Source organism: Geotrypetes seraphini, chromosome 1 (genome assembly GCF_902459505.1).
Source record: "Geotrypetes seraphini chromosome 1, aGeoSer1.1, whole genome shotgun sequence".
Lineage (NCBI taxonomy): Eukaryota > Metazoa > Chordata > Amphibia > Gymnophiona > Dermophiidae > Geotrypetes > Geotrypetes seraphini.
This window is the reverse complement of record NC_047084.1, coordinates 6,377,275-6,395,785: the sequence shown is the minus strand read 5'-3', so window position 1 is coordinate 6,395,785 and position 18,511 is coordinate 6,377,275. Positions and strand designations below refer to the sequence as shown.

Genomic DNA, 18,511 nt, shown 5'->3' with positions numbered 1-18,511 from the left:
GAACCACTGTCCTTTTTCTTCCTCTTAATTCTTGCAGCTAAATTGTAAATACATTTACCAGTGCTAACTAATTAAAGCTAGATTTTACTGTAGCAATATTCAGATTGCTTTTCCCCAACAGCATTTATCATCATTAAATTACATGACCTGTGATTCTTCACACTTTGAATGTACAGATTAGCAAAAGTCTCAAATCTCAACTTCAGTGATAGCTAACTATCAGAGATAGACGGCATAGGGAATATTTATTTTTATCTAATTATGCTCTAGAATTATTTCAGATTTAGTTTACAATCCCTCCGGAGCAAAGATTACATAGTGTAGATTTAGAAGCAGTAAATTTAAGGCAATTAGCCTGTGACTAGATGCTGAATGTGGGTAAAGGCAGGTAATTATACTATAACAGCTACCATAAGTGGCTTAAGGTGAATATGGAGACCCACAGTCAAGCACATATATAAAATATTTAAACACATAAGCAAAATAAAATAACCTAGGCAATATCAGATAAATTGCAGGACCAGAGATAACACAATTTTAGAAGACGGAAATCTGAGCTCACTGATAAATTAAACCTAGTGCAGATCAAGCTGATGGTGCAAATGTGGCTACCTGAAGTTTAGAATGGCCTATATTTTGCTATATGTTGGAAAGTATTGGATATAGCTAACAGTGAGGCCAATTTATTAAACAGAAGGATACACTGTGGATCAATTTGGAAAGAGGGAATAGTAAATATAGTTACACTGGTGTGATATACAGGCCTCCTTCACAGATGGAAGAAGTGGACAGAGATTTAATAGTAGGCATTCAGAATATATCTAAAAAAGGGGAAGTCCTACTAATAGGTGATTTTAACATGCCGGATGTTGATTAGGATATCTCTATTGCGGGGTCTTCTAGAAGTAGGGAAATCCTGGATTTTCTTTTTTTTTTTTTTTATTATAGTTTTGAATACTTTACAATATCCAATAATTCCAAAGGAAAAAAGGAAAAAATCACACAAAGCAATACATAATCAAATCATACATACATAATTCCTTTTAAGCCCACATCAATGGGGAGAACATGTTACTATTTCTAATCAAATAATTCAAGAAAACTAAAGGACAATAATTCTCGGTTTGTACTAGACCACCTTGAATCATTCCTTACTATGGGATATTAATTTAATTACTCCTCTTATTCTCAGCTAGATGAAACAAACTCATTTCTATTCTCTCGCAACTAGAAATTGTTGTAGTTGTATAGGATCCCAAAAAGCATACTCAATATCTTGTAACTTAAACATTTACAAGGAAATTTCAGGTAAAAAGATGCCTCCAGAGCCAAAACTCTATCCTTCAATTTCAGAAATTCTTTCCTTCTCAATTGAGTGGTTCTGGAGACATCCGGAAAAATCCTAACAAAATCCCCACAAAATTTCATTAACCTATTGTTAAAATAAAGTTTCATAATTAACGTCTTATCCATCTCGCTCATGCATATTATCACCAGGGTGGACCGACTCTGGATCACATCCTGTGTATCTTCCAGAAATTCAGTCAGATTTACCTCTGGTGTGGCCAGATGGTCCACCTCCTGGGCAGATTCAATTTTTTTAGGAGGAATGTAATAATAATTATTTATTGGAAATTTCTCCGCATTGGCCATTCCCAGTACTTCTTTGAGAAACTTCCTTAATAAAATTTCAGGTGACAATAAATGAGTTACTGGAAAATTGACCAAGCGGAGATTTTTTGCTCTATTCATGTTTTCCATAGATTCAATTTTAGAGTGTATCACTGTAGAATCTTTAACAGCAGATACCGAGACAGCTTGTAAATTATTACATTGAGTTTCTACAATATTCAATCGTTTATCCAAACAACCTAAGTTAGAGTCCATATTTTCTAATTTAGAAGAAACAGACTGAGAAAAATCCCCCATTTGTTTCATCATTGGCCTGAGACACCCTTCAACTCTAGATATTCCTAACCATAAATCCCTTAGGGTAATATCCTGTGTTTCCTCTGTACATGGACTTTCCTCCACTCCTCCAGAAAGAATCAATGGTTTAGGTATTTCAGTATAAACTAATTTACCTATGTGAGTAGATGAAACCCCTTGTGCATCGGATATAGTAGGATTTATATTCCTACTATCATTTGATACTGGGTGAAGGGAAGGAGTCCGTTCGAGGGGACTTATTGATGCTCCTGACAAAGATGAATCTATATTTGATGATGCAGCAAGTGGATTTTCAGATAATAATGTTAAATGTCTGTCCATGGGACCAGATACCACTGGTGTTGAACTCTTTGGTTTGATTTTTCTTTTCCCCATATCCAAACAAACATGCAAATATTAAAGTAAATTATATTACCAAGAAGATCCTGCTCTCAGGCTCCTCGTTGCTCCAAGGGGCTCCCAAGGGGCCTTACGTGCCCCTTAGGCCACGCCCTGCGGCCGCGCGGCTGTGGCCACAACCGCGGCAACTTTTCAGGAAGTTGGAGACGGACCCGATGACGTCAGGGGGTCCGTCTCTGTAAGTGCCTGTTGGCGTTGGTCAGACAAGGGTGAAGAGCCGCTGCTGCAGGAGACAGGGACCACCAGAAAGCTTCCTCCAATATCCTCCGGGGTTTGTAACAGCTCCCGAATGTGAACCGCAGCAGCGGCAACTTTTCAGGAAGTTGGAGACGGACCCGATGACGTCAGGGGGTCCGTCTCTGTAAGTGCCTGTCGGCGTTGGTCAGACAAAGGTGAAGAGCCGCTGCTGCAGGAGACAGGGACCACCAGAAAGCCTCCTCCAATATCCTCCGGGGTTTGTAACAGCTCCCCAATCCTGGATTTTCTACAAGAACTGTTCCAGCAGTTGGTAATGGAACCCATGCGGGATAGAGTCATACTGGACTTAGTGCTTACAAACGGGGAAAGTGTATCTGATTTACAATGGGTGATCATCTGGCATCCAGTGATCACTGTATGGTACAGTTTAATATTGAGACGGGTATAGAGAGGGCTCATGCAAAAGAAAAGGTTCTAGACTTTTTAAAAAAACTAACTTTGTTCAGATGGAGGATTACATCAAGGAATTGTTGTTTGGATTGGATCGTCTGGAAGGAGTGGAAATGCAGTGGGCAAAACTGAAAGGAGCAATTTTAAGGGTGACAAACCTTTTGTGAGGCAAGTAAGTAAAAGTAAGAAGAAAAGAAGGCTGCTTTGGTTCTCAAAAGTAGTAGCTGATTCAAGACAAAGTTAGACAAGTTCTTGCTGAACAAGAACGTGCGCTGTTAGAGCTAGTCTCGGTTAGGGTGCTGGTCTTTGACCAGAGGGTCCCTACGTGAGCAGACTGCTGGGCATGATGGACCACTGGTCTGACCCAGCAGCGGCAATTCTTATGTTCTTAAGAAGTTAGCTTTCATAAACTACAAAAGATCGCAGAAGAGGAAGACAGGCAAAAATATCTGGAAAAGTTAAGAGATGCTGGTCGAGTAGTCAGGAAAGCAAAGATACAAATAGAAGAAAAAATAGCTGATACAGTAAAACAGGGAGACAAAACATTTTTTAGACATAGAAAGAAGTGCAAAAGTGGCATTGTGAAACTCAAAAGTGAAGGGAAGAAATATGAAGAAGCTGATAAAGAAAAGCTGAATTGCTCAACCCAGTCCTCAAGGCACACCCAGCCAGTCAGGTTTTCAGGATATCCATAATGAACCTGCATGAGATAAATTTGCACACCAAGGAGGCAGTGCATTGAAATCTCTCATGCAAATTCATTAGGGATATCCTGAAAACCCAACTAGCTGGGTGTGCTCTGAGAACTGAGTTGAGAAGGACTATGTTAGATGTCTGTATCCTTAGATTGAGGGTACCCCTGTTCAACAAAAACATTAGAACATCACACTTCTGCTTTTGCATTCCCGCCTCAATTCTGCTTCCAGTTCTTTGTCATTTGCTTCTGTTTGTCCAGGTGGGCTATAGTACAGTCCCAATTTTATGTCAGCTCCATTTCTTCCTGGTAATTTGACCCATAATGATTCCAATCCTTCCGCCTTTGCTGCCGTATCCATTCCGGTCGAGTGAATGGTGTCCTTTATGTATAGTGCTATTCCTCCACCCTTCTTGTGAGTCCTGTCTCTCCTATAGAGTTTGTACCCTGGCAGTACTACGTCCCATTTGTTTTGCTCAGTCCACCATGTTTCCGTGATTCCAATGATGCCTACGTCCTCTTTTTTGTCCGTGACTTCCAGTTCTCCCATTTTGGTCCTTAGGCTCCTTGCATTCGCATACAAGCAATTTAAGTCCTGTTTTTTTCTTTTTCATGCTTTTTTTCCTTGTGGTTTGCTCCTCTTGCCGTTCCCCTCATGGGCTGCCAGCCCCTGAATTCCGTTGCGTTCTTCCTCTTCCTGTGGTGCGTCTTTTTCGTCCTCAACCTGTTTCCTCATTTCCACCTGCTCTTCTATCTCCTGCTGTTTGCTCTTCTTTTTGTTCTCTAGTTTCTCTTGATCCTTGAACCCCTGTAGTTTGTCTTTTGTTTCTTCCCAGCATTTTTCCTGCTCAGTATCTTCATTAGATACTCTTGTCCGAACCGTCGACGTCAGGTCGACTGTCGGCTTTCCCCTTCTTCTCAGTTTAAAGTCTTCTCTATTCCTTTCCTGACATGCTCAGGTGTAGTCTGTCCCTCCTGAAGAGCTTGTTCTTCCCCAAAAAAATTGTCCAGTTCTTCACAAAGTGGAAACCTTCCTCTTCACACCATCTCCTTAGCTGTAGAATTGGACTGAATCCCTTGATTTTCATGAGGACCAAGAAGCACCAGAAGAAGAACTCCTTTCTCTCTTCCTACATGTTCATAGGTTCAACCATCTGAGCTTCTACAAGAAAGGCTTCAGATCAGAGTAGACCCTGATGATATGTTGACCTGAATGTCTTTTGGGAAGGGCTACTTGGAAAGACTTCCAAAAGCTGCAATTTTTATCCTGGCTTAATATCCCTTGAACCTAAATGTCTGCAGAACACTTTTGGCATCTCTCTATGAGGTAGAGGTTTTAGGAGTCTGGATAAGCTTAGAGCCTGGTTTTAACTAGTAACAAATGGCAGTCATTTTGATTGTTCTGTCTTCAGAAAGACAATTTCAGCATAGAAGAAACAAAGTAGATATGAACCCCCCCCCCCTTCTTACCTTACCATGAAGGACCAGAACCAGCAATACCTTTACCCAGACAAAAAGTGGAAAAAAGTTTTCATTAACTAGCCCTTAAGAAGGGAGACCACCAAGGAAAAAATGAACAAAGTAGCAAAATTTCCACATGTTGCAAATAAAATAAAATACAAATTTCTCTTGAGATGCTCTTCTAGAAGCACAAAAATGTAAAATTTAACATCAGTGTCACTTTGTCATGACAGTGCTTCCCCACGTATGCTCCATAGCTGTTTCTGGAAAGGTCTATATACATTTTTTCAATTATGCATAGAACCCAAGTTAAATGATCCAAGTGACATTACAAATAAAGAGTTGCAAGAGGACAGAAATTTTGCCTATCCCCAGTGGAATCTAACCCATACCCACCCGTACCCCCTAAGATCCATTCCTTCCCAACCCCAACAGCGTCCCATGGTTTTTTGAATGGTTTTCATAATTCAACCAATGAGTGTTCCAGATACTCCGACTGCCTCTCTGTACATTCCAAGCATCATTCCAAACCTCATTCTGGAGTCACCAAAGATGTTAACTACACTCCCATGGGAATCCCATGGCAATTCTTCCATTCCTAAAACCCCCATTCCCAAGCAGTTCTTTATTTACAGAGGCTGCTAGTGACAAAAAAATGTGAAGATAGGCAGACAATGATATGGTTTAAGATGGATCTATTTTGTTTCTGACAAGTTCATGTCTTTTTCGGTAGTAGTACAATGCAAGTTACATTCAGGTAAGTGGATATTCTCCTGTTCCCAGAGGGCACACAATCTAAGGCCCTCTTTTACTAAGTCGATTAAATCGCAACAAAGCCCACTGGGAATTAATGGGCTTCGACACTGTTACTGAGGCTTTGTAAAAGATGTATGAAAAAGGAGTAAGTTTGGACCGCAGGCTTTCCCATTATCAGAAGGAACAACACTGGTATTTAAACCCTGCTTTCCTGGATCTCAACTCACTGCTCTATTAAGCTACTCCTCCACTCAAAATTAGAACAACAGATTCAGATCATCATCCTATAACATGCACCATTATAAAGACCATGAAAGCTATTATTAATTACTATGTATCTGTTTTTTTAACATGCGGAGATATGCAATAAAATAAGACTGGATGCAGAACAAGCCAATTACATACCAGGCTGACTATGCTATGGAAAATTTAAATATATATTACAGTAGTTGATAACCATTTAGAAAAAAACAATGTTTAAGACAACAATGTCTGTGGCACTCATGGACACAAAGCCACAGACTGCAAAGACCACAGTCCATTAGTACTACTGTGGAGACTGTAATGTGTTACATAGTATATGCAAAATACAAAACAAAAAACAACAACCCAGATCTTGTGCCTTTCTACACATAAAAGATCCCCAATAATAATATATACCTCTCCAAGAGCTTCATAGCGCTTTTGGTTCCACCTGTGCAAGTCTTCGCGGTAGTTAAAAACAAACGGTTCTCCAGTCTTTATGTGCCTGAGCTGACCCTCTATAAAAGAAAAACAAGCAATATTGCATTTATTTTAGGAGCTTTGCAAACATTTGTGACAGACTTTTTTTTTAAGGTGGAAAATTATATTATTGAGAATAAAAATGATTCATCACAGATACAGAGTTACTGCCGTTTACAGTGGAAAACTACACAGTTCTTTCTCAATTCAAACTTCAGCTGAATCTACTGAAATGAAACAGACATGAGTACTGCTGTCATATTTCATTCCAGATCATATTTATTGCTGGTCTCCACACAAAAAAAAAAAGAAAGAAAAAGAAGAAAGTACAGCAAACTTTCATCTCTGGAAACACATGTTCAAATCCAATGCAGACTAAGAGCCTCATCTTAAAAGGTTTTGCTGCAGGCACAAAATGGAAAACTCCCCTTTGAAAACAGCACCAACATTTTTGGTCTATGTTATGTACATGGATTTGTTACAATGCACTATCACACAAGAGACCCAGTTATAAGGCAACACACACTGAGAATCTTATTCCACATCAGATTATAAAATGTCGGCAGCAACAACAAAAATACTTTAAACTGCAAACAGTGTACAGCACTGTAGCTCTACAAGGCAATAAACTTGGGAGAAAATGAACAAAGAAAGATGGGTAAACGTCATAATAGCATTACTGGAGATAGAACTAAATCTGAGTGAGGTCATCTGCACACACTAGTCAGATGTTATTGGTTGAGTCATGAGATGCAAATCAGCCCAACATAAGTAATCACACACACAGCTTAGCAAGTTACAAATAATGCACAATCAAAGGCACTTTTCAATTAAAGGAACATTTTTAAAAAGCATGCATAGTCATTCACATTTACATTTCAAAAGCACTGGGAACAAAAGGGAGGAAAGAAATGTATGGCCATTTTTTTTCAAGTCAGCAGAATGTTGGAAAGAAATAATACATAAGAGGTCAAAATATTGTCCATTTGGGGGGCAAAATAACTCTCTGAAAAATGGGACCAAATATGGTATGGGAGAAAAAGGTGAAAAGACATTGTGGGCCTGCTATTCAGCGCTATTTAGCTGCCTGGGAACGGCTCCCAGATGGCTAAATAGCACATAGCCGGCTATGCGACGATATTGAAAGGCTTGCTGGCTAATTTCAATAGCTAGATATAGCCTCCTAAAAGGGTGGTATATATTTGTCCATTAAGACTTAGCTGGCTAGTCACTGAAAATAAGACTAGCCAGCTATATCTAGGCGGGTCAAATATGAACCAGAAATCCAATGCCAGTCACCAGATACAGCACCCAGCATTGAGTTTCCAGTATTGCTGCGGACCACAGGAGATCAGTGATTGTCAGTTTTTGTGTATGCGTGAAAGTCGAACATGCTTAGGAGGGGGTGGTGCATGATGGTCCTTGAAAAATACATACCGGTGCCACCAACCATGAGTATTGAGAAGGCACCTAAGTAGCACTGCTGCTAGCAGGGCAGGGCTGTAGCACCAATGCCACAAGTTGGGGGGGGGGGGGGGAGGCAACAGCATTGTTTTCCCTACTACATACTACGCACTACGCACATCAGGTTTACTATTCCCTCTCACCACAGCATTGTAAACATTTTAGTGAGCAGTACAACATCAATATACCTATTGCAGGGGTGTTAAACTCAGGCCTGCAGGGTAATTAAATTTGGCCCACGAGAAAATACCCTGTGTCCTCCCTCCATCTCATTGTCCACCATCTCTCTCCTGGTTTCCCGGTCTCACCTTCAAAGCAGCCTGCAGAGGATCGCCAGTCAGCTGTAGCGATCCTAGCAGGCTGCTGTAGCCTCCGCAGCACGTTCCCTCTGCTGCGGTCCCATATGTCAGAGAAGTTGGATACAAGGGATGAGGGGATAGATTTACTAGATAGGAGAGTAGTTGGGAAGAGAAAGGGAGAGATAGCAGACCCTTGGGTGGTGGGGAAGGAGGGAGAGATGCTGGATGAAAGGGTAGTTGAGAAAAGGAGAGAGTGGATCTGGGGATGGTGGGGTCCATCACTTCAGCTGCAGGGATGCAGATGAAAAAAGGAAGATGCCAGACCTCCAGGAAAGGGGAGGACAGAGATGGAAGATGGATGGTTAGCATGGAGAAAGAAGGAAATGACAAATGGGCAGGAGACCCTGGCAAGCGAGTTATCAGAAGACAACCAGAGCATGGTACCTACATGATTTGAAAAATGACCAGACAACAAAAGGTAGAAAAAATAATTTTATTTTCTGTTTTGTGATTACAATATGTCAGATTTGAAATGAGTATCCTGCCAGAGCTGATGTTAGACTGCGAACATGAGCTAGGATTTAACAGAGAGGAAAAGTCTTTTTTCTTTGTTTATTTTGTTTACACCACAGTGCCAGTGTGGATAGGAGAGGGCAAAGGGGGTGAAGAGGCTATAAAATAAATCCACCAGGATGTTTGAAAAAAAAAAAAAAAAAAAACACCCAATTGGGCAAGAAAATCAAATCGAAAAATTGATTCAATAGGCTGAATCGAATTGAATTTTTTTTCCTGAATCGGGCAGCACTATATACCCTTCTGTCATACAGTCGACTCCACCTAAATACACGTCAAGGTTATCCACAGTTTACCACCATGGTCCCATTTTTTTACATTAAAGTCAATGGGACGTTAACTCCGGATAATTGCAATTCTGATAAACACACAATCCGCTTATACGCACTGATGTTATAGGTCCCACCTCTATTCGTTCACGTTACGTTCACTCCAGTTAAAAGCAATCATATTCTCACATGGATAAGCCATGTGTTTCGGATCAGCAGTCTAGGCCTGGCCAGGTGCTCGAACTTTCGGAACTACACCATGGTGTCGCGTGGAGAAAAATCTTTGTCTTTAGCTGAATGTGTCCAACACGCTGGTCAAAAGTCATTGTCTTTGTCTGAACGTGTCAATGTCTTAAAGAGACTTGACCAACAGGAGAGTCAGGTCTCTATTGCAAAACATTACAGCGTTCATCCTAGCCAGATTTCTCAGATTCACAAAAAAAAAAAGGAAGCCATATTGAAAGACTGGCAAAACAACAGTAATCCTATCAGGAAACGGAAAAGAAGTTGGAAGGCTGGAGACGTTGAACAGGCGTTACTGCGATGGTTTGCTGAAGCTAAAAGTTGTCGACTGCCAATCAGTAGGCCTCTGCTGATGGAGAAAGCAGCACAGCTATCTGAAGAACTGGGCGTAGATGACTTCAAAGCAACAAATGAATGGCTATAGAGGTGGAAAGTTCATAATGGCATAAAATATAAGAAGCAGCATGGCGAAAAACAAGACGTAGATGAGTTTGGTGCAGAAAGATGGGTCATGGAAGTGTTGCCATCAGTCATTGGTGGATATGAACCATGCGACGTTTTCAATGCCGATGAGACGTGCCTGTACTGGCGTGCCTTCTCTGATGGAACATTGGCTTTCAAACGCAGTGAAACTGTTGGCTTCAAGGTGCCAAAGGAACGATTGACATTGCTGCTCAGTTACAATATGGACGGTAGTGAAAAGCTCGAGCCACTGGTGATTGGGAAGAATCTAAATCCTCGGTGCTTCAAAAACACCAGCCTGTTGAATATAAAAGAAACAAAAACGCATGGATGACAGCAACACTGTGGATTGAGTGGTTGCAGAAGCTTGACAATCCGTAGAGAAGGCATAGGAGGAACATTGTAATGCTGTGTGAAAACTGTGCAGCACACAGCAATGATGTAAGATTAACCAACATCAAACTCGTGTTTCTGCCACCAAACACGACATCTTTGATCCAACCGATTGACCAGGGGATAATTGCCAATTTCAAACGTCATTATAGGTCGCTCGTCTTAAGATATGTGATAGCAGTGATTGACGCAAGCACGGAATCCAGCCCACGAGCTGCTGAGCTCACGAGAAAAATGACAGTGGTTGACTCTCTTCACATTGTATGGGAGGAGATAAATAGATGTCACGAGTATGGACAGTTTTACAGCATCAGTAGTCAGATACACAGCCTGAATCGTGCAATCTACGTGCAGAAAACAATGACTGATTATTTCAGTAGAATGTTGGTTTAAAAAAGGTTTACAGTGTATTGCATTAGACGGAACAGTGTCGTTTCTAAAACTGAACCGTGTTAAATTGTGTGGGGTTTTTTTGCTGAATAAAAGTTTTATTGCATTTGACTACAGCGTCCTGAGGGCTTGCACTTAAGTGGAGTCGACTGTGGTGACCATTTAACCCTACACACTGTTTTTATCTTTTTACCAGTTTCAAATCCACAGTAGAATATTACCTCCTATCCCATGACTTTCTAAGTTCCTCAGGAGACATTCATGAAGTACTTTGTCAAAAGCAGAGATATTACAGCTATAATATGCCTAAGAAATACTTTACTTTGGCAACACAAAGAAAACTCTGTTTAAACGTGTCCATCTTCTCTCCAACTCTCTCCATTAATTATTAATACAACATAAAAAAAGACATTGGAGACTTGTCAGAGATAAAGTCAAATAAAATATTTTAAAATGTTATTATGATTATATAAAATGCTGAATCTTCAAATCAAATGGTGTTAATTCTTGATGTCAGTGAATAAACATACATGTTATCTAAATGCTTAGTACCTGAATGCAAACCACTTAGGGTTCATAATCAAAACTTAAACACGTCTAAAAACCCACCCTAGTCAGAATTTGGATGACCTAAAAGACAGGTCGTCCAAATGCCGATAATCAAACCATTCTGTACGTGTTGTGGGACTTTTTAGGCCTCTGAATCCTGCTGTGCGCCCAAAGCTAAAAGGGGCATATCTGGAGGCGTGATTAGGGCAGTATATGTGTGGGATGGGGGCCAACCTAGACTTATTTGTCCTGCAGGGATAATCAAATGTTTTACTAAATATCCTGGATGAAACTTAAACGTTCTGAGTTAGACTATATAAAAACAAGTATAAGTGCCAAAAAGGTATCCAAAGTGACCATTTAACCACTGCAGAGACAAAGAAAAGACCCAGATACACTCCCCTAGTGTTCACTGACCCCCCCCCCATGTCATACCCCCACAAAGATTGGAATAAAAAAGTACATGCCTGTCTCTAGAACCTCAGCACTTGGCATAGGAAAGCATAGTAGAGCTGCACACAAGTGCCTTTAATAGCCTGAGGGGGGTGGACTAATGAACCATAGAGAGGAGGACCTAAGCCCATAAGTCACTCTAATCACTACATTTATGGTGGAACATGGGCGCCCACCAAAACCTCCCCAAACCCTACTCAAAATAGGTGCCACCTGTAGCTATAAGGGCTATTGGGGTTGCATACAAGTAGATATAGTGGGTTGGGGGGGCTCATCATAACCTATAAGGGAGTTCTGGTGAGATGTTTATGTGGCACTCTTTTTGTGAAGTTCACAACAATACCTTCTAAGGTACCCCACTACTTTGTTGCCATGTCTGGGTGGCCAGTCCATTACAAGATTGGCCTCTCCCACGTCCAAATGGTCTAGTTCTGGGTGTTTGGGACTTGGACAAAATGTAGGTTAAAAATGTGGTATAAAGATGGATGACATGGCCATCTGCAAACAAATAGTTCTGAATTTTTAAACAAAACCACAAAACTAGATTGGAGAGAGGGGGAATGTTGGACATAACGCTTTCCTGTAGCTCCTTTGGGATCACAGTTCAACCAGAGCTGGCATCAATCAGGCTACAGCTCCAGGAGCAACAGCACCAGGAGCAATCAACCCACAATACCAGCTACAATAAATTTCAAGGCTAAATACCCACTGAATAAATGGGGGTTTTTAATATTTTAAACAAAAAGTTACACCAGTGAACCTGTGGAAGTCACTCAAACTTCTGAATTCAGAGACCATGAACTGGTAATCCAGTTTTTAACTGCAGTAACTTCTTCAGTAGGTGTAAAGAGAATTTCCTCCTCCTATTGGCATACTTTATCCTAACTTGGGAATTAATTAGGTAACTGAAAAAGAAAAAAAGCTTGTACTTCTTTTCCAGACTACAGAAAAAACAAAAACACACGGGAAATGGGATGGGATTTCTGTGGTTACAATAAAATAAATTTACATGTTTTGTGCAGGTACTTATTTTGTACCTGGGGTAATGGAGGGTTAAGTAACTTGAACAAAGTGACAAGAGTAGTAGGAATCAAACCCAGTACCCCTCGTTTTCAGGTCACTGCACTAACCATTGGGCAGCTTCTCTACTTTGTGAAGATGATGAAGGAATTAGCTGCACCACCCTACATATTAGGCTTCTCACATTGACTTGGCTGAAACCGTCTACATCATTTTTATTTTTAAATTTTTAGAAGAGTTTTACCCTGCCTTTTACAAAACTGTGCAAGAGGTTTTTAGCGGGAGCCGGTGCTCTGAATGCTTTGCGCTGCTCCGATGATCATAGAGTTCCTATTAAACATAGAAACATAGAAACATAGAAGATGACGGCAGAAAAGGGCTACAGCCCATCAAGTCTGCCCACTCTGCTTTCCCACCCCCTGTCTATGCCCTAATGACCCAATTTCCTTATCTTGACCCTCGTAGGGATCCCACATGGGTATCCCATTTATTCTTAAAGTCTGGCACGCTGTCTGCCTCGATCACCTGCACTGGAAGCTTGTTCCAATGATCAACCACTCTCTCTGTGAAGAAATACTTTCTGGTGTCGCCATGAAATTTTCCGCCCCTGAGTTTGAGCGGGTGCCCTCTTGTGGCCGAGGGTCCCTTGAGAAAGAAAATATCATCTTCCACTTCGACACGTCCCGTGAAGTACTTAAATGTTTCGATCATGTCTCCCCTCTCCCTACGTTCCTCGAGAGTGTAGAGCTGCAATTTGTTCAGTCTCTCTTAGCGTCGCAGCAGCTCAGAACATTTAGAGCGCCAGCTGGTGCTAAAAACTAGAGAATGACACGGTGAAAAAATTGGTCCCCGTCACCGCCCCGTCCCCGTCTCACCATCCCCGTCACCGCCCCGTCCCCGTCTCACCATCCCCGTCACCGCCCCGTCCCCGTCTCACCATCCTCTTCACCGCCCCGTCACCGCCACTGCCACCCCATTCACCGCCCCGTCACCGCCACTGCAATCCCATTCACTTTTCTTTATTTACGTATAAAGGAAACATTCTTTAAAACTTTAAAACTTAGTTAAATATTAGTTAATAACTATACAAAAACAAAACACGCAGAGAAAAAATTAATTAATATAAATTCCCTGACTTCCCTGCACTGTCCCCCCTTGAAGGTCTGTCCCCATCCTGAAAGCCTGATGCCCCCCCCCGACGTCCGATACATCCCTCCCCCCGAAGGACCGCCGACTCCCCAACAATATCGGGCCAGGAGGGAGCCCAAATCCTCCTGGCCACGGCGACCCCCTAACCCCACCCCGCACTACATTACGGGCAGGAGGGATCCCAGGCCCTCCTGCCCTCGACGCAAACCCCCCTCCCCCCAACGACCGCCCCCCCCAGCTTCAAAATGATGCCTGAAGTTACCTTGGGGGTTCTGAGCACTATTAATTTTAATTTATTACAGCACTCCAGAAATATTTTTCTAATTGTTTTAACTTGGAAAAGCGAACCAGGATTGTCTTAATGAAAGGCTTATGTTCTGCACTGCAGCCCTCCTGCCCTCGACGCAAACCCCCCTCCCCCCAACGACCGCCCCCCCCAGCCGACCCGCGACCCCCCTGGCGACCCCCACGACCCCCCCACCCCCCTTCCCCGTACCTTTGGTAGTTGGCCGGACAGACGGGAGCCAAAACCGCCTGTCCGGCAGGCAGCCAACGAAGGAATGAGGCCGGATTGGCCCATCCATCCTAAAGCTCCGCCTACTGGTGGGGCCTAAGGCACGTGGGCCAATCAGAATAGGCCCTGGAGCCTTAGGTCCCACCTGGGGGCGCGGCCTGAGGCACATGGTGGGCCCATGTGCCTCAGGCCGCGCCCCCAGGTGGGACCTAAGGCTCCAGGGCCTATTCTGATTGGCCCACGCGCCTTAGGCCCCACCAGTAGGCGGAGCTTTAGGATGGATGGGCCAATCCGGCCTCATTCCTTCGTTGGCTGCCTGCCGGACAGGCGGGTTTGGCTCCCGTCTGTCCGGCCAACTACCAAAGGTACGGGGAAGGGGGGTGGGGGGGTCGCCAGGGGGGTCGCGGGTCGGCTGGGGGGGCGGTCGGAGGTTCTTGGGGGGGGGCGGTCGTTGGGGGGGAGGGGGGTTTGCGTCGAGGGCAGGAGGGCCTGGGATCCCTCCTGCCCGTAATGTAGTGCGGGGTGGGGTTAGGGGGTCGCCGTGGCCAGGAGGGTTTGGGCTCCCTTCTGGCCCGATATTGTCGGGAAGTCGGCGGTCCTTCGGGGTGGGGGTGCGAGTGGTCCTGCCGGGGGGGGGGATGTATCGGACGTCGGGGAGTCGGCCGGGCAAGAGGGCTTGGGCTCCCTCTTGCTCCGATCGCGGGTGCGGGTGGGAGCGCGTGCGAGCGGTCGTTCGGGGTGGGGGTGCGAGCGGTCCTGCTGGGGGGGTGAATCGGGCGTCGGGCGGTAAATAGCGGTTCCTAGAAGGGGGTACATTGGCCCGCGGGGACAAACCTGTTCACCGTTTCCGCGGTCGGTGAATGGCCTTGTCCCCGTCACCGCAGCGACTGCTAGTTTTCTTCCCCGTTTTCGGCGGTGACCCGCGGCTTAAATGCGGTGGCCGCGGGTAAACCGTCACCGTGTCATTCTCTACTAAAAACCTCTTGCGCAGTTTTGTAAAGGGGGAGGGGGGTTCTTTAATGGTATTTATTAACTGCTTTTATGAAGAGATTCACTAAGGTTAAATTTACAATTAAAATAACACAAGCATATGTATTTTTGAATTGTCCAAGAAACTATTTTTTATTTATTTGTTGAAGAAAACTAACCAAAACAGAAAACTTAAGAACATAAGATTAGCCTTACTGTTGTGGCCGCAGCCGCAGGGCGTGGCCGAAGGGGCGTGCCCAAAGGGGCACATTTTGCCCTTTGGGAGTCACGAGGAGCCACGGTGCCAGAATCTAAGGTTGAATTATCTTTTTTACATTTCTTAATAGCCTGGACATGGGGAAAAGAAAAACGAAACCCAAGAGCTCAACACCGGCTGTATCTGGTCCTATGGATAGGCATTTTACATTATCAACCGATAACTCTTCACAAATACCACTTAATATGAACTCTCCTATTTCGGGAGCTTCAATGAGTCCCCTCGAAAGGACTCCTCCCCTTCATCCAGTATCAAGTGATAGTAGGAATATAAACCCTACTATTTCTACCTAATATGGGGTATCCTCCCCTCAGACGAATAAATTAGCTTTTATTGGAATACCTAAATCACTTGAATTTTCTGGTGTAGCAGAGGATTAACTACTAACGGCGGAAACACAACCTTAAAGATTTGTGGTTAGGTATTTCTAGAGTAGAAGGGTTTCTCAGGGCAATAGTGAAACAAACAGTGGACTTTTCGCAGTCTGTGTCTCATAAGTTTGAAAATGTGGATTCCAATTTAGATTGTTTGGATAAACGATTAAATGTGGTGGAAACTCAATGTAATACACTTCAAGCTGTCTCAGTATCTGCTGTTAAGGATTCTACGGTGATACATGTATAGAGCGAGGAATCTCCGATTGGTCAACTTTCCAGTAATTCATTTACTATCTTCTGAAATTTTATTAAGGAAATATTTTAAAGAAATACTGGGATTGCCCAATGCGGAAAATTTCCCAATAAATTATTATTATGTTCCTCAAAAGAAAATAGAATCCGCCCAGGAGGTGGACCACTTGGTTACAAATGAAATTAACTTGACAGAGTTCCTGGAAGATAGTCAGGATGTGATTCAGAGTAGGTCCACTCTGGTGATAACATGCATGAGTGAGATAGACAAAATGTTAATAATGAAACTTTACTTTAAAAATAGGTTAACAAAATTTTGTGGGGTCTTGGTTAGAATTTTTCCAGATGTTTCTAGAGCTACGCAACTAAGAAGGAAAGAATTTCTGAAATTAAAAGTTAGAGTTCTAGCGGCATCTTTTTACCTAAAATTTCCATGTAAATGTCTTGTTAAGTTACAAGACATTGAATATGTTTTTTGGGATCCCATTCAATTGCAATAATTTTTAATTGCTCGAGAATAGAAATGAGTTAATAATAAAGAGGTTTTAGTTTCACTACTGAGGAATTAGAGGATATAATTAAGAATCCCTATTAGGGTAAGGAATGGTTTAGGATTTGCGAGGGTGAATCATGAATCATTTCCTTAATTCTTTTTTTATAATTTATTTATTTGAAATTGTATCATGTCTCCCCATTGATGAGGGCTTGGAAAGGAATTTTGTATGAATGACTACGTATTGTTAAATTTGAGGAAGATCCTTTTTTCTTGGTATCATCTGATATTGTAACTATTAAATTTATAAATAAAATAAAGATTAGCCTTACTGGGTCATACCAATGGTCCATCAAGCCCAGTAGCCAATCCAGGTCACTAGTACCTGGCCAAAACCCAAGGAGTAGCAATATTCCATGCTACCGAAACAGGGCAAGCAGTGGCTTCCCCCATGTCTTTCTCAATAACAGACTATGGACTTTTCCTCCAGGAACTTTTCCAAACCTTTCTTAAAACCAGCTACGCTATCCGCTCTTACCACAGTTGAAAAGCCCATTTGGCAATTACAGTTGTTCTTCTAGCTTATGTTTATTAAAACTTATATACCGCCCTTCACAATAACAGCAGAGCGGTTTATAATTTTAAACACCAAAAAAAAGCAATTCCATTAACATGGTAAAACAGTCTTCTAAACATCCAATGCTAACTGAACTAGAGTTGGTTAGAATCCTAATGAGTTCGCAAGTATATAGAAAAAAACAAATCAATCCAGAATTGTTGCTTTATAAGTACAGTATGTAGCTAACTGTCTTCTAAAAATGAAACCTATATACATCTGAAATACTGATTAGTATGTATTAAGTTTATATCAAATAACATGAATGCATTTTTACTATAAAATGGTAATTTCCAGAATGCTAATAATTTAGGCCCCAGTTTACTAAGCGGCATTAGCAAGTGCCATGTGGCAACCGTATTGAAGCCCATAGGGATTTAAAGGGCTTTGGTGCGGTTACTGTGCCAGCCTATGCTAACTGCCTTAGCAAAAGGGGGGCCTTAAACAAGGGGTAGGCACCCCTAGTTTGATCCAAATACTGCATGTCAGTTAGGTTTACAAAATATCCACACTGAATATGCACAAGATGCATTTTTATAGGCTGCTTTTGCTGCATATCAGTGCATCTCATGCATATTCAACATGCATATCCTGAAAACAACTAATTTATGGCACTTGAAAACCGAAACTGCTTAGCCCTTACTTTAAACCGTGCTTTAAATTGATTCAATATCAATCGGTGTCTTCTAAATTTGTGGCATGTCAATTCTTGTTTAATTCAATAAGACAGTTTATTGAATATGTGGTCATAGTAGGGAAATTCTTTGTAGAAAATTGAGGGCAGGGTGAAATCACAGAATATCTGCAAACTGTATTTTCACAGGTTCAAACAAAAGCTATAGAACCGTCTTCTTCAAGAGCTTTCTTGATTAAAAATAAAAAGGTCTGAACTTCCCAGCCCTGTTACTAATGAGATCTGTTCCTTCACTTCAGCATTTTCAGTCAGTCACCTCAAAGAGTGGGATGATCTTCCCTTCAGGCTTATTACCTTAGGTCACATCATCAGTCTTCAAGGTTTGAGGTCTTTTCCATCTACTAAGGAGTTCATTTTAGAAATTTACATACAAAGATAAAAAGCCTCCCAACTGGGTGAAGGCATCAATTTCACCAAACTTGAA

The 18,511-nt window shown here is 42.2% G+C and overlaps 1 protein-coding gene across 3 annotated transcripts in view; it reads right to left on the bottom strand.

Annotated features, from left to right (window-relative positions):
* The window catches only part of FAM172A (family with sequence similarity 172 member A), a 584,686-nt gene that overhangs the window by 486,787 nt on the left and 79,388 nt on the right, over positions 1-18,511 (bottom strand). For all 3 annotated transcript variants that reach the window (XM_033918947.1, XM_033918858.1, XM_033919030.1), the window contains exon 4: positions 6,569-6,669. In XM_033918947.1, coding sequence (XP_033774838.1) covers positions 6,569-6,669 — 101 coding nt within the window. The remainder of the gene's footprint in view (positions 1-6,568; positions 6,670-18,511) is intronic.